The sequence below is a fragment of the Eupeodes corollae genome, chromosome 3 (genome assembly GCF_945859685.1).
Source record: "Eupeodes corollae chromosome 3, idEupCoro1.1, whole genome shotgun sequence".
Lineage (NCBI taxonomy): Eukaryota > Metazoa > Arthropoda > Insecta > Diptera > Syrphidae > Eupeodes > Eupeodes corollae.
The window spans coordinates 79,093,128-79,106,317 of NC_079149.1; the positions used below are offsets into that span (position 1 = coordinate 79,093,128).

General features: G+C 36.0%; 1 protein-coding gene across 1 annotated transcript; it reads left to right on the forward strand.

The window, feature by feature from the left end:
• The first annotated feature begins 275 nt into the window (after positions 1-275).
• LOC129952056 (7-methylguanosine phosphate-specific 5'-nucleotidase) lies at positions 276-10,442 on the forward strand. Its single transcript, XM_056064480.1, has 3 exons — positions 276-1,068; positions 9,594-10,017; positions 10,096-10,442. Exons 1-3 carry the CDS (start codon positions 695-697, stop codon positions 10,219-10,221), a joined length of 924 nt encoding a protein of 307 aa, XP_055920455.1. The 5' UTR covers positions 276-694; the 3' UTR covers positions 10,222-10,442.
• The last annotated feature ends 2,748 nt before the right edge of the window (positions 10,443-13,190 follow it).

Here is a 13,190-nt window from a genome sequence, read left to right on the forward strand (position 1 = left end):
AAGTAAATTAATCATAAGTATCATATTATTTAAGATCCAAATTGTATATAAATTATGTTCAATAAAACAAAATTCATAATTCAAAAATTCCTTCCTCTTCACGATAGTACTCTTCAAATTCACATCACTGGGCATCGATTCTTACTTTCGATATTACTATCAAGTATATCATTTCGATATCATTCATTTCTGATAGGTTATCGTTTCATTTTCCGTTTTATCCTGCGGATTTTCATTGTATACAAATTGGAATTGGTGTTTATTTACAATGGATTCCCTTAAAATCTGTTTTTGCAAAAACGTCAACAATCATCAGCTGTTATAGTTATCGTTTTTGTTTCAAAGGCCAAATAAAAGTGACAACTTGAATTTATTTTGTTGCTTGGTGCGCACACGTCACGTTTACTGACCGCACAAAAAAAATACTTTTTAACAATAGTTAGAAAAGGAAAATTGCATAAGCTTTCTTAGCTTAAATTAATTCTTCAAGTCATTTTAAATCTATAAATACAATTCAAACAAAACAGTTCATAAAAACAAAAGACGTCTAAAGCCATTTTTAAAAGGCTAATCGTTGTTTCTTGTGTTTTGTTTTTTCGGCATTTGTATCGGAGTAAACTCAATTCGACAAAAATATTTTAAACTGTTTCCATCGTTGCCTACACGTTCAACATTTACCAGAATTTTTACAAAAATGGTAGGATCCAATTCCAACAAGTACTTATATCTAAAGGATATTCCAAAACTCAGTCAAAGTCACTGTAAAATGAAGGATCCTAAACGTGTTGAGAAAATCATAAATGAACTTATACTTGGAGGAGTGGATCGCTTGCAAGTTGTCTCTGACTTTGATTATACAATAACAAAGCAAAGAACTGAAGATGGTTCGAAAGTATTGAGTAGCTTTGGTATTTTGAATGCCTGCAAATCACTTCCAAGTTCGTTTGTTGAGGAATCTGGAAAATTGTACGACAAATACCGTCCTATTGAAATTGATCCGCACATACCGGTTCAAGAAAAGGTCAAATATATGGTTGAGTGGTGGAGAAAAACTGGAGATTTATTGGTGTAAGTATTTGCTTTGTATTTCTTAACAATAAAATATTAACAAAAGCTGAAAAAGGCGCCAAAGGCAAAGCACAAAACCATAACAATGTTTCTACATAAATCTAGCTGACTCAGCTTTTACATTAGATAGGTTTTAAGTTTTTGTTGGTAAGATGGCATATTTTTTTGTACCATGACATTGGTATGAAATAAAAATCAAAATTGAGCACGTTGTATTTGTTGCGTTTTCGTGATATATTCAGTTTAAGAACAAACTGCTTATAATATGCGTTACAAGACACGTATTTAATTGTGGTGATGCAAAATTTTATAAATCTAAAAATTATTTAACTTTCCAAAAATTTAAAATGTATTAACTTGTTAAAATCCATATTATTATTATAATGTATTTACTAGCTGACCCGACAAACGTTGTTTTGTCATATAAATAGTTTCTAGAGAATATTTTGATAGAAATAAATAACTTATTGTTATTGTGTAAGGATGTGGTATATACATACATAAGTGGGAGAGGTATAGAGCACTGTAAAGGGTGACAAAATAGTAACATAGCAAATCACTAAACATTCTTTTTTTTTATTTATTAAAGTTAATTCTTTAAAATTATATACATATCGCTATATTATCTCGGTAGACACTGACTACTGCACTCCTACTTTGAGCCTTAGTAAGGGTTTTAAGGTTATTTTCCCATCCAGAGATGATTAGGGGATGGCATCGTGTCGATAGGTTTCGACACAACCATCTTTACTGACGGCTCAAAGATAGAGTGCGGAGTTGGTTCTGGGATTTTTTCTGAGTCCCATAATGTAGCCAAATCCTTTAGGCTTCCTGTCTTTGATTGCGTTTTTCAAGCTGAACTGCTTGCAATAATGTTCTCATAGCGGTAAAAATACATATTTCTCTTCTTCTGTATCTTTTAAATTTGTATTATCAATTGAACTGGTATGTGTAAAGATAATGGTACAAACTAAGACTTTTTTCATTTTAAACGTTTACATTCCTCCAAAAAGTTTGGAGTCTGTTTATAACGATCTCTCCTTGGCATTAGACTATCTTATAAATTTGTCCAGCTCTGACACCAATATCTTATTTTTAGGTGATTTTAATTTAGCACGCATTGACTGGATTCCATCCGAAGACGAATCCTGCCTTGAAGCCTCTCCTTCTTCTTCACAAATGGAACTCTTCTCGATAAAGTCCTTCTTACTGACTTACAGCAAACAAGCGGTATTAAAAACTCAAAAAATCGAATTCTCTTTTCTTTTGATGCTATTAGTACTCTTGTTCTAGAATCTAGATCAGGAATTACTAATATTGACAAATATCACCCCCCTTTGGACATTTTTTTTGACTTAAGTAATCACCTTACTAATCACAGTAATTTTTTTGATTGCTTATATAATTTTGATTTCAGAAGAGCCAATTTCCAGCAGTTGTCTGAAGAATTAACCATTTCTGGAATTGCTGATACACTAGCATTTTCTAACATTGACGAAGCAGTTTCAACTTTTTATAGGATCCTTAATTATTGTTTTAAAAAAAATGTACCGATAAAGAAATCAAGAAATACAAACTTTAGCCATCCTTGGTACACGAAGGAATTGCGTTTACTACGTAACAAAAGAAATAAGGCATGGAAAACGTATCTCAAAACTCTGAGTCAACTTCTCTTTTTATGTTGAACTCTTTAACCAATTTAAATACCTTTCTAATTTTTTATATGCTTGTTATGTTACTGATATGGCCACCTCTTTGAAAAAGAATCCTAAAAAATTTTGGAATTTTGTAAACTCAAAGAAAAAATCAGATGGCTTTCCAGTTAACTTCACTCACAAGAACCTTTCGTTAGATTAAACTTTTGATATCTGTAACGCTTTCGCAACGAATTTCCGTGTGTCATTTGTTAATAGCCCTCAAGGAGTTGATGAAGTATATTTTCATAATCTTCACACTTTTTCGCAAACTAGCTGTAGTCACATACCTGTGCTACAGAGTACGGTCCTTGATATTTTATCTGCGTTGAATGATGACTGCTCAGGCGGTCCTGATGGTATTCCCCCGATATTACTAAAAAAGTGTAGTTGTTGAACCCCTTACGTTTTTATTCAAACTTTCTCTAAAAACGCAAATTTCCCAGTATATGGAAAAAGTCATTTCTAACACAAATTTTAAAAAAAGGTAACAAGTCGCATATAAGCAACTACAGGCCCATTGCAAAACTTTCGTGCATTCCTAAAGTATTTGAGCAAGGTGTTTGTGAAAGCGTAGCATATTTTAGTAAAAATATCATTTGCGAACAGCAACATGGTTTTGTGAAAAAAACATCAACCGTTACTAATCTCCTCACATTAAGTCATACCTTGAAAACAGATCCTACGAGGTAAAATTTAGAAATTGTCATTCTGAACCTTTTGTTGCAAAATCTGGTGTTCCCCAGGGAAGCCATCTTGGCCCTTTTCTGTTCATCCTGTCTATTAACGATGTATCGTCATGTCTACGCTCAAGTGAACTTTTCATTTTTGCTGACGATATGAAGATTTTCAAAATAATGAAGTCCAACCATGATCGTATTCTTTTACAAGCCGACATTGATAGTTTCACATTTTAGTGTTGGAAATATGGCCTTTTACTCAACCCTTTAAAATGCGAGACGATAACTTTAACTAAAAAACTAATCAGTAACGTATTTGACTACTGTATATCACAGCAAAAACTCTGTCGTGTCTCCACATTTAAAGATTTAGGTGTATATTTCTGTTCCAACTTAGAGTTTGCACATCACATTAATTTTATTGTTAATAAGGCAAGTTCTACGCTTGGTTTTATAAAACGCTGGGGAAAGGAGTTCAATGATCCCTATGTTACCCTTTCTTTGTATAATTGCCATGTTCGTCCTCATCTTGAATATGCTTCGCAGGTATGGACTCCCTATTACAAAATTCATAGAAAACGTATTGAATCAATTCAACATAATTTCATTCGCTTTGCCCTAAAAGGTCTTCCTTGGGAAGATCCCTATGATCTGCCTCCCTATGAACATCGTATTCTACTTCTTCAAATGCAATCTCTCCATCAAAGGCGTGTTAATAATGTATTTTTTCATCAACTCATTAATGGTGTAATTGATGCACCTTATTTGCTATCTTGTGTACATTTGAATTACCGGGGCGGAACTCATCACCTGCGCTCATTTGATTTTATACATATTGACTTCCATAGAACTAACTATGGCAAGAATGAAGCTTTAAGTCGAATGAGCATTTTATATAACTTAAACTGTTCATCGATAGATTTCAATTTAAATAAGGTGTGATTAAAATCATTGTTTAGAACCAGTGCTCCACTATCGTAATCGTTCTCATTTTATTTTTTGTTCTGTAATAGTTAAATGCTAATTTTGTTTTGTATTTTGTGCGTGTGTTAGGCTATATTTGTATTATTTTTTACTAACAACTAACACATGCACTTATGATGAGCCTCTGATCGTATTTTGACACTTGCTATAAGCTAACTACTTTCTGAAATTCTGAAGTGTAAAAAAAAAAAAAAATAAGGGAGGCATGTAAGATACTTAAACAAAACCCAAAAAAAAACCCGAAATGCGGCTATCTTTACAGACAGTCAGGCAGCTGTCAAAGCCATTAACTCGGCCATATCCTCATCTAAATTGGTCCAGCAATGTCGCGATGAGCTTGCGAGCCTGAATATTAACCTCGGTGTCACCCTGATCTGGGTTCCGGGCCATAGTGGTATCGTGGGAAATGAACGGGCTGACGAGCTAGCCAGGCAAGGATCGGCCCTTCATAGCTCACTTGCGGAAATGGTTAACATTCCTCTTGGTGCTATGAAGGGTAAAATCTTTTCTATCTACCAAACTGAATTAAACCGAAGGTGGAGCAATTTACCCAACTGTATTATATCTAGGAAGATATGGCCCACCTATAATAAAACCTACACACGATCTTCTATGCAGGCCAAGGCAAGACATAGCCAGGATTGTTGCTGTTTGTACCGGACATTGGCCTATAGGAATTCATGGAGAGAAGTTGGGTATCTCTTACAACACCTTTTGCCGTAGTTGTAGTGACCAAAGAGAAAGTGAAACGATAATCCATTTCCTCTGCAGATGTCCTGCTTTGGCAAACACTAGAATGAAATACTTTGGAAAAGCATTCTTTCACGAACTTGATGAGCCATCTGAGACAAAGATTAGAGACCTAATCTTTTTTCTCAATGCGACAAAATGGCTCTAACATAATCGCTATGAAACTTCTCTATAAATCTATCCCTTTCAATCAAAGGTCAAACGAGTTTTTGGTATCAAAACGGCGCTAATTGGATCTCAAGGCAACCAAAAATGATTTTAGACAAGGCGATGCACTGTCATGCGACTTTTTCAATATCGTTCTGGAAAGAATTGTGCAAAACTCAACCGTCAACACTAGATCTTTGAAAGATACATCCAATTGCTTGGATACCCAGATGATATTGACAAAACTGGAAGATCAAAGCGTGATATCAGTGGAGTGTTTTTGAGCATTGCGACGGAAGAGAAGAAGATGGGTGTAGTTGTCAATGAGGGCAAAACCAAGTATATGCCGTCATCAAAAAAGGACACTGAACAACGACGACGTCTTGGACAAAACGTCTCCATGGACAGCTATAACTTCGAGGTCGCTAAGAACTTTGTCTACCTAGGCACCGCTATAAACACCGACAACGACACCAGCGCTTAAATCAAAAAAAGAATAACTATTGCAAATCGCTGCTTATTTGGACTTAAAAGGCAATTGTGAAGTAAAGTCCTCTCTCGAGCATCTAAAATCACCATCTATAACACACTCATCATCCCGGTTCTCATTTATGGCTCTGAGGCCAGGACCCTGTCAAAGAAGGATGAGAGCGTTTTAGGATGCTTCGAGAGAAAAATTCTTCGGGTGATTTTTGGTCCCGTACGCATTGATGGAGAATGGAGGAGAAGATATAAAGACGAACTTTAAGGGCTGTACAGCGACACTGACCTAGTTAGCATAATTAAAGTCCAACGGCTTAGATGGCTGGGTCATGTAGAGCGAATGGAAATCTACGCTCCATCCCGGAAGGTCTTCGAATCCAATCCCGAGGGACGGCGCAGTAGAGGAAGACCGCTACTCAAGTGGAGCACCCAGGTGGGAGAGGACCACAACCAACTTGGCGTGCGAAACTGGAGACAGCTAGCTAGGGACCGAGCTGGCTGGAGACGCATGTTGGTCGAGGGCAAGGTCCGCCCGGACTGTAGCGCCACCTTAAAACTTGGAAAGAGACTTAACGAGGAAGAAAAGGAAATTTTAGGGCCCTATGGATACAGAGAAAGAAATGAAAGAGGTGAAAGAAGTTATAAGATGGATTAAAGAGATTAATTGAAAGTTCGGTAATTTTTTTTACAAAAAAAGTAGAAAATGGACGTGGTGGATCTCACCAAATGGCAAAACAAAAACTGTAATAGACCTAATTTTGACGAATAAAACGAACAGAAACAACAATAAATCATAAAACATTAAAAAAACGACCAATCCATTATATACATAGAAATAAATGCTGCACAAGAGGAAGAAAGAAACGAGCTGGAGTCCTCGTATCGCATGAAAAAGAGAGAGGTTCACCGCAGTGTGTGCCGCGACAAGCGTAACTGCATCAACCCATTGGTGCAAGAAGCAGAAAATGCTGCAAACAGGTGCGAGAGGAGGACCTTTTACAGAATAACCAAAGAGCTGACCGGTACACACAGCTAAATGCAACACCTGGTGAAAGAGGTAGATGGTACTGTGATAAGTTCGGCGGATGAGCAAGTCAAAAGGTGGAAAGAACACTTTTGCTAGGTTTTAAACCGAGTGTCAATCTCCCAAAAAAGGAGATCTTACAAAATGCAAAAACTATTTTGGAGCCGTTGCCAAAATAGTAGCAAATGTTATACTGGAACGCATCAAAGAACACCTTGAGGCCACACTCGATGCCGAACAAGCACGATTCAGCGCTAGATTCTCCTGTATTGATCATATTAACAACCTGCGGATCATTATTGAAGAGTGCGTTGAATATCGATCACCACTACACCTGCTGTTCATCGACTTCGAGAAGCCTTTGATAGCGTTAACAGGGAGTATATCTGGTTAGCCTTGCGGAGGAGAGGCATCCCAGAAAAACTAATTGCTATTATTAAAGCAGCATATGATGGATCCAAGTGTCACGTTCTGCACGTTGTTGTAGTAGGTTGTCAGATGATTTTGAAATCCGAAGTGGAGTCAGACAGGGCTGTATTCTGTCGCCAATATTGCTTTTGTTGGTGATAAGCGATGTACTGCGCTTAGCTCTGTAAGGTAGCGGAGAGATCCATTGGACTTCTACATCCTATTTAAAGCATTTGAGTTACGCGGACGATTTTTGCTTGCTCTCTCATTGTATCATAGATCTCCATGAAATGACAACAAGTGTGGAGAGAGGCAGAAGTTGTAGGCCTGAAAATTAATTCCGGCAAAACAAAAATGATTAGCCTCGGAACCCGACCATCCTTTTAAATAAATATTTTCTCGCTACCGGTGGAAAAAGTGGCGAGCTTTCAATATCTTGGAAGCATCGTTTCCATCGAAGGCGGAACCAGACAAGACGTCGTCTGCCGCATCGGCAAAGCAAAAGCGGCTTTCGGTAGGCTGTCACAAATTTGGAGGAATAACTCTTTCAGCTTAAGAACAATGCTTCGACTGTTTTGCACAAATGTCGAATCTGTGCATCTTTATAGGTGCAGCACTTGGAAGGTTACTTCAGCCAAAACAACAAAGCTGCAAACCTTCGTAAATATATGGGTTCATAACATCCTAAGGATTTTCTGGCCAAACCTTATTTTAAATGAGGTCCTTCAGGAACCTTTAGAATCTATAATACGGAGATGTTATGGATTGTACATACGCTTCAAAAAGGTAAGAAGAGCTGGAAGGCCGAGAAGCACTTGGCGCAGGACAGTCAAGGCGAAATCAGCGTCACTAGGCAAGAGTTGGAGGGAGCTGAAACACATCTCCGGAAACCGTAAACGATGGCGCGTAGGCGTAGAAGATGCCATATGCCCGTTAAAGGGTTCCCAACGGACTTAACAGGTCTGATTACCTAAGTAAGTAAGTAATTACTTAACAGTCAACAAGAATGGGTAATCAGTTTAAAGAACCAAAATGCAAACAAAACAACAAATAGAAATGTTTTTTAAATGCCACCGAGATCTTTGAAAAACTTTTCACCTCAACGAATAACCTAATTAACCATGAAAATATTTCATAGCACAGACATCGGTCTCCCTACAACACAAACACCCAAGTTTTGCAAAAAAAGCATTGAAAGGACCCTAGATTATTAATATGTAAATGGTCAAATGGCCTGGGAATGATGAAATCTCTGCAGAAATTATAATTTACGGAAAAGAACCGGTTTCTGAAATCTTAACATTTTTATTTAACAAAATAATATAAAAGCACAGAGAGAACAGGACGTACATTTAGAATGGGCAGGTTCGGGCAACATAAGGGAGTTTTTCAAGTTTCATGAATTTCAAATTCAGAACTTTACTTCGCAAACCTCTACATTAAGTTCATAGTACAAAAAATACCAAGCAAATTATTGTTTAGAAAACACTCTTCAGGCCAGCTACAAGTCCATCACGATTTGTATTTTTTTGAAAAGAAATATTAGTAACTTCTTTTCAAAATGACGGGGGACCCGGAATGTATTAAATGAAGTTGTGCAGAAAATAAATAAATCATAGAGTAATAAAGTTCAGCTTTCAATTAAATAAAAAACATGATCAACTGTCATATTGATAGAAGTGGACTTGACTTAACTTTCCAGACAACTTTCCATTAAAGTTGCTTTAATTGGAAGTAATCAGATACTAGAAACTTTCCTAACTTTACGGAATTGAATAGCTGCAAGACTATATACACTTAGGACAGATCAAATCTTTTAAAGGCCAAGAAAAGAAATCAACAGACGCATCACAATCAACTAAAAACAATTATATAGCCTCAAACAGATTTCAGAATTGGGCCGAAGTATAGAAACACGAAAATATCTCTGACTCCGCCATCGCTAGCGGTGCTCACATATGGATTACAAACCCTGAACTTAACGAAGAAATCTATTAACCAGCTAAGGACCTGTCAGACGAAAATGGAAAGAAACATCTTCAATATAAGACCCAGCGAAAGGATACAAAATGAATAAATCTGCAACCATAGCTGAATAATTAAAGTTACAGATAGAACGAAAAGACTTCAGTGGAGTTCAGACATTGCGGGAGGCTTATGCCAGCAACTAATAAAAATCAAATTCAATTTCTGCTCTAAATTTCAAAATTTTGAATTTTGCATATCTATATTTGTATTTGCTAGTAGTTTTTATATTTACTAATAGTTTTTAAGTTGAACACCATTCCAATTGAATCATTTTCTGATTTGTTCTTATTCTTTAATAACATTTACTGTATCCTTCTTTATTTTCAGTGGGTTTCCACTTGGTCAGGACGAAATTGATGAAATAGCGTTAGACTGCAAGGATAAATTAAGAGATCATACTTATGAATTGTTCCATTCCCTTAATCGCTTAAACGTTCCTGTACTAGTTTTCTCTGCTGGGCTTGGAAACTCAGTAGTCTCCGTTTTGAAACACTCGAAAGTAATGTATCCAAATGTGAAAGTTATTTCTAATTTCCTGCAGTACAAAGGTGATATGCTAGATGGCTTCCAAGAGCCTATGATACACACATACAATAAAAATGAAACAGCTCTGGAGGGCAGTGAGTATTATGATCTTGTGCATTCTAGAGATCATATCATAGTAATGGGTGACTCAATCGGTGACGCCGGAATGGCTGATGGAGTTCCCAGTTCCTCGCATATAATTAAAATTGGATTTCTTTATGATCATGTAAGAATGGATTATATTTTGTTTTAATCATATTTTGTATCTGATAAAATAAAATATTCTGTTTTTCTTTTGTTTTAGGTTGACGAGAATCTTAGTAAATACATGGATGCTTTTGATATAGTTCTAGTTGATGATCAAACAATGGATGTACCAAGATCTCTTTTAGATATAATCGAAAAGAACCATTTAAAATGTAATGAGTGACCAGACACCTTCTTCATTATGTTTTATATTTCTAACTAAAAGTTGTGTTTTGTTTAATTTGATGGTAAAGACGTTTTCTTATTTTTCCAGGAAAATAATCAATGTTTCTATTAATTTTATAAAGCATGACATGTAATACGTAGATTTATTCTTTGTGTTTGTCTAACAAGCTTATAAGTACCATATTATAAATCCTGTAATAAAGAAGATGTTCAGAATAATTGTTTTTGAAAACTAAAAATAGAACGGTACATTTTCCACCACTTTTACACAATTGGTTCACAATAAACGAAATGAATCTTTTCTTGTTGATATAAAATTAAGCCGTAATTTTAACAAAAAGTAACTAAAAGTCATAGGGCACTTTCAAATTAAGGATGGATTTTGTGTTTAAAACTTAAACTTAAGGAATTACGTAACTAAAACAATGCATTTTTACAAACTATATTTTGGTATCAATACATGTATGGGCAAAACTATCCCAAAATGCATAAAATGTGTGCTTTATTGAAAGGCAACTTTAGCATTACTTTGCTTTGACTTTTAAATGAAATATAACTTAATGTTGAGGTTGTGACTTAAGATGACGAGAGCGTCTTCGAGAGAAATATTCTTCGGGTGATTTTAGTTCCGTATGCATAGATGGAGAATGGAGGAGAAGATATAATGACGAACTGTACGAGCTGTACAGCCACACTGACCTAGTTAACAGAATTAAAGTACAACGGCTTAGGTGGCTAAGTCATGTAGATCGAGTGGACATCAACGGTCCAGCCCGGAAGGTCTTCCAATCCAAACCAATCCCGAGGGACGGCGCAGTAGAGGAAGTCCGCGACTCTGGTGGCGCAAGCAGGTGGGTGAAGACCTTAACCAACTTGGCGTGCGAAACTGCAAACAGTTAGCTGCTTGAGGCTCAGGTACGCCCAGACTGTGGCGCCACCTTAAGCAAGTACATAAGAAACAACACTAAAGGCCTATTCTGCTATACGATTCGTTCGAATCTTTCGATTCACGTGAATGATTCGTTACATTTACTTCAAAATATTTCTTGAAATCGTGCATCCTTTGAATGCAAAACTTTAACAATATTTATCATTGGATTTCTAAAGGCAATCTAATTGTTTAAATTTTATTTCGCTATCAATTTATAAGCATTTTCAGGCAATTTCTTTTATCCTGGCGGATAGCAAAATACAAACATTCACGTGAACGTTTAGCAGAATAGGGCTGTAAATTTTATTTTCCTATTCGGATTTCAATACAAAACAACTCACTAATTTTTCATAAAAATATTTTTTAAAACATTCAAAAGTAAATGTCAGGAATCTCACATGTATTTAATTTGAACCCTTAACACAATTAACAACGGTTTTTGTTTAATTAGGCAATCAAACAATACAATTGAGCGTACACCTATGTGAAAATATGTTAGCATTTCATTAATTTTAATATTCAGCCCTGTTCAAAATTCGGGATTAGGAAAATTACGAATTCCCAAACAAAACTATTGCCAAATATGTACGTTCGTAGTGGAAAATCTTTGTGATACGATTCTTCGAAATTCGTAAAAGTTTCCGATTACGATGGGATCCGTGATAGGCCTCTCTCTTTTTCTTATAATATTTAAGTTACCATATTTGGGTCAGACAGAAAGAAAAAATGCGTCAGCTCGTAGAAAAAACGAAAAACAAGATATCTATCCTAAATTAACATCGTGTACTGCCAGAAACCAGCTGTACCCCAACCTCAGTCAATTCTTTGTGCATTTTTAAAAAGAAGAACTAACCAATAAGCACCAAAAATCTATTGAAAGCGAAATTCACAAAAAAAAAACTTGCCGAGGCAATAACAGGTTGTGATAACGCATTAAGGTGGCAAGGGAAGTTCAGTGTACTTATGGATGTATATAATTTGTATTGAGGATCTAAATTTAGTTGACTGTAAACCATTCTATGTTGCGAAGATTGAGCTTCCTCATTAAAACTTCTATACGCGACATGGCTTAACTTATCTATTATTGTTTTAAAATTGTCTTTTAGATCTGAAAGGCTTATACCGGGTAAAAATTCGATACTTTCACCTAAGCTAAGAGCCAACTCCTCCCACTTTTTGACTAGATTACCCCTGGATGACAAAATCTTTTCAAGTACTTGTCTCGGCAATCTTTCTTCGTCCTTAAGAACAATGGAGGTTCAGTTGTTTCCAAATGTAACATATAAATTGGAGTAGAAATTGGTAGCCGAAAAATGCGCTTTAAGAAATACCTGAGGAACCTTTCCATTTAAAGCATTATAGAAGATGCTGTCGTATGAAAAATGTTTAGCTTTGAACTATGCTCGACACCTTTATTATAGATGCCACGTTTCCACACAGAAGAAACTGCTCTTTTCGATTCCCCGAGCTTGGGCACAAAATGCTTTTATATGTTGACGTTGTTGAGGATGTTATTAAAACCCCTTAGTATTTGTACTCTCGAACAATTGCAACATATTCAGCTTTGTAAATCCACTTTTTATTATTTGCATATCTTCCTCCTTCGTCCCGAAATATCATAATTTTAGACTTCTGTAAATTAACTGAGAGATTCCAATTTTCACAGTGTCTCCAGTCTGTTCACCATACGCTGCATTCCTTCCACCGATTCAGATAAAAATACAATATCATCCGCAAATATCAGTCCTGGTATCCGAGTACTTCTGAACTGGATTCCTCCTCCTCCGACCTCCTGCAAAATATCATTAATAAACAAAACAAATAGTAGTGTGCTTAACACACAGCCTTTGTTAACTCCCATTTCTGTTGAAAAGTCTTCATATATATACTCCCCATCTTATACGTAGGCCGCATTGTTTTCATACAACGCTCTAACTTGATACTTGAGTATGTACATGTACAATCGTGCGTTAGTACAATCGTCTTTCTGCTCGTCACAGAACGTTCAAAAACTTCAGACAAAAATCGGAGATTTT

Coding starts and splice junctions, on each gene's coding strand:
- LOC129952056 (XM_056064480.1), top strand. CDS start 695: ATGGTAGGATCCAATTCCAACAAGTACTTATATCTAAAGGATATTCCA. Junction 1,069..9,593: donor AAAACTGGAGATTTATTGGT/GTAAGTATTTGC, acceptor CTTTATTTTCAG/TGGGTTTCCACTTGGTCAGG. Junction 10,018..10,095: donor TTGGATTTCTTTATGATCAT/GTAAGAATGGAT, acceptor CTTTTGTTTTAG/GTTGACGAGAATCTTAGTAA.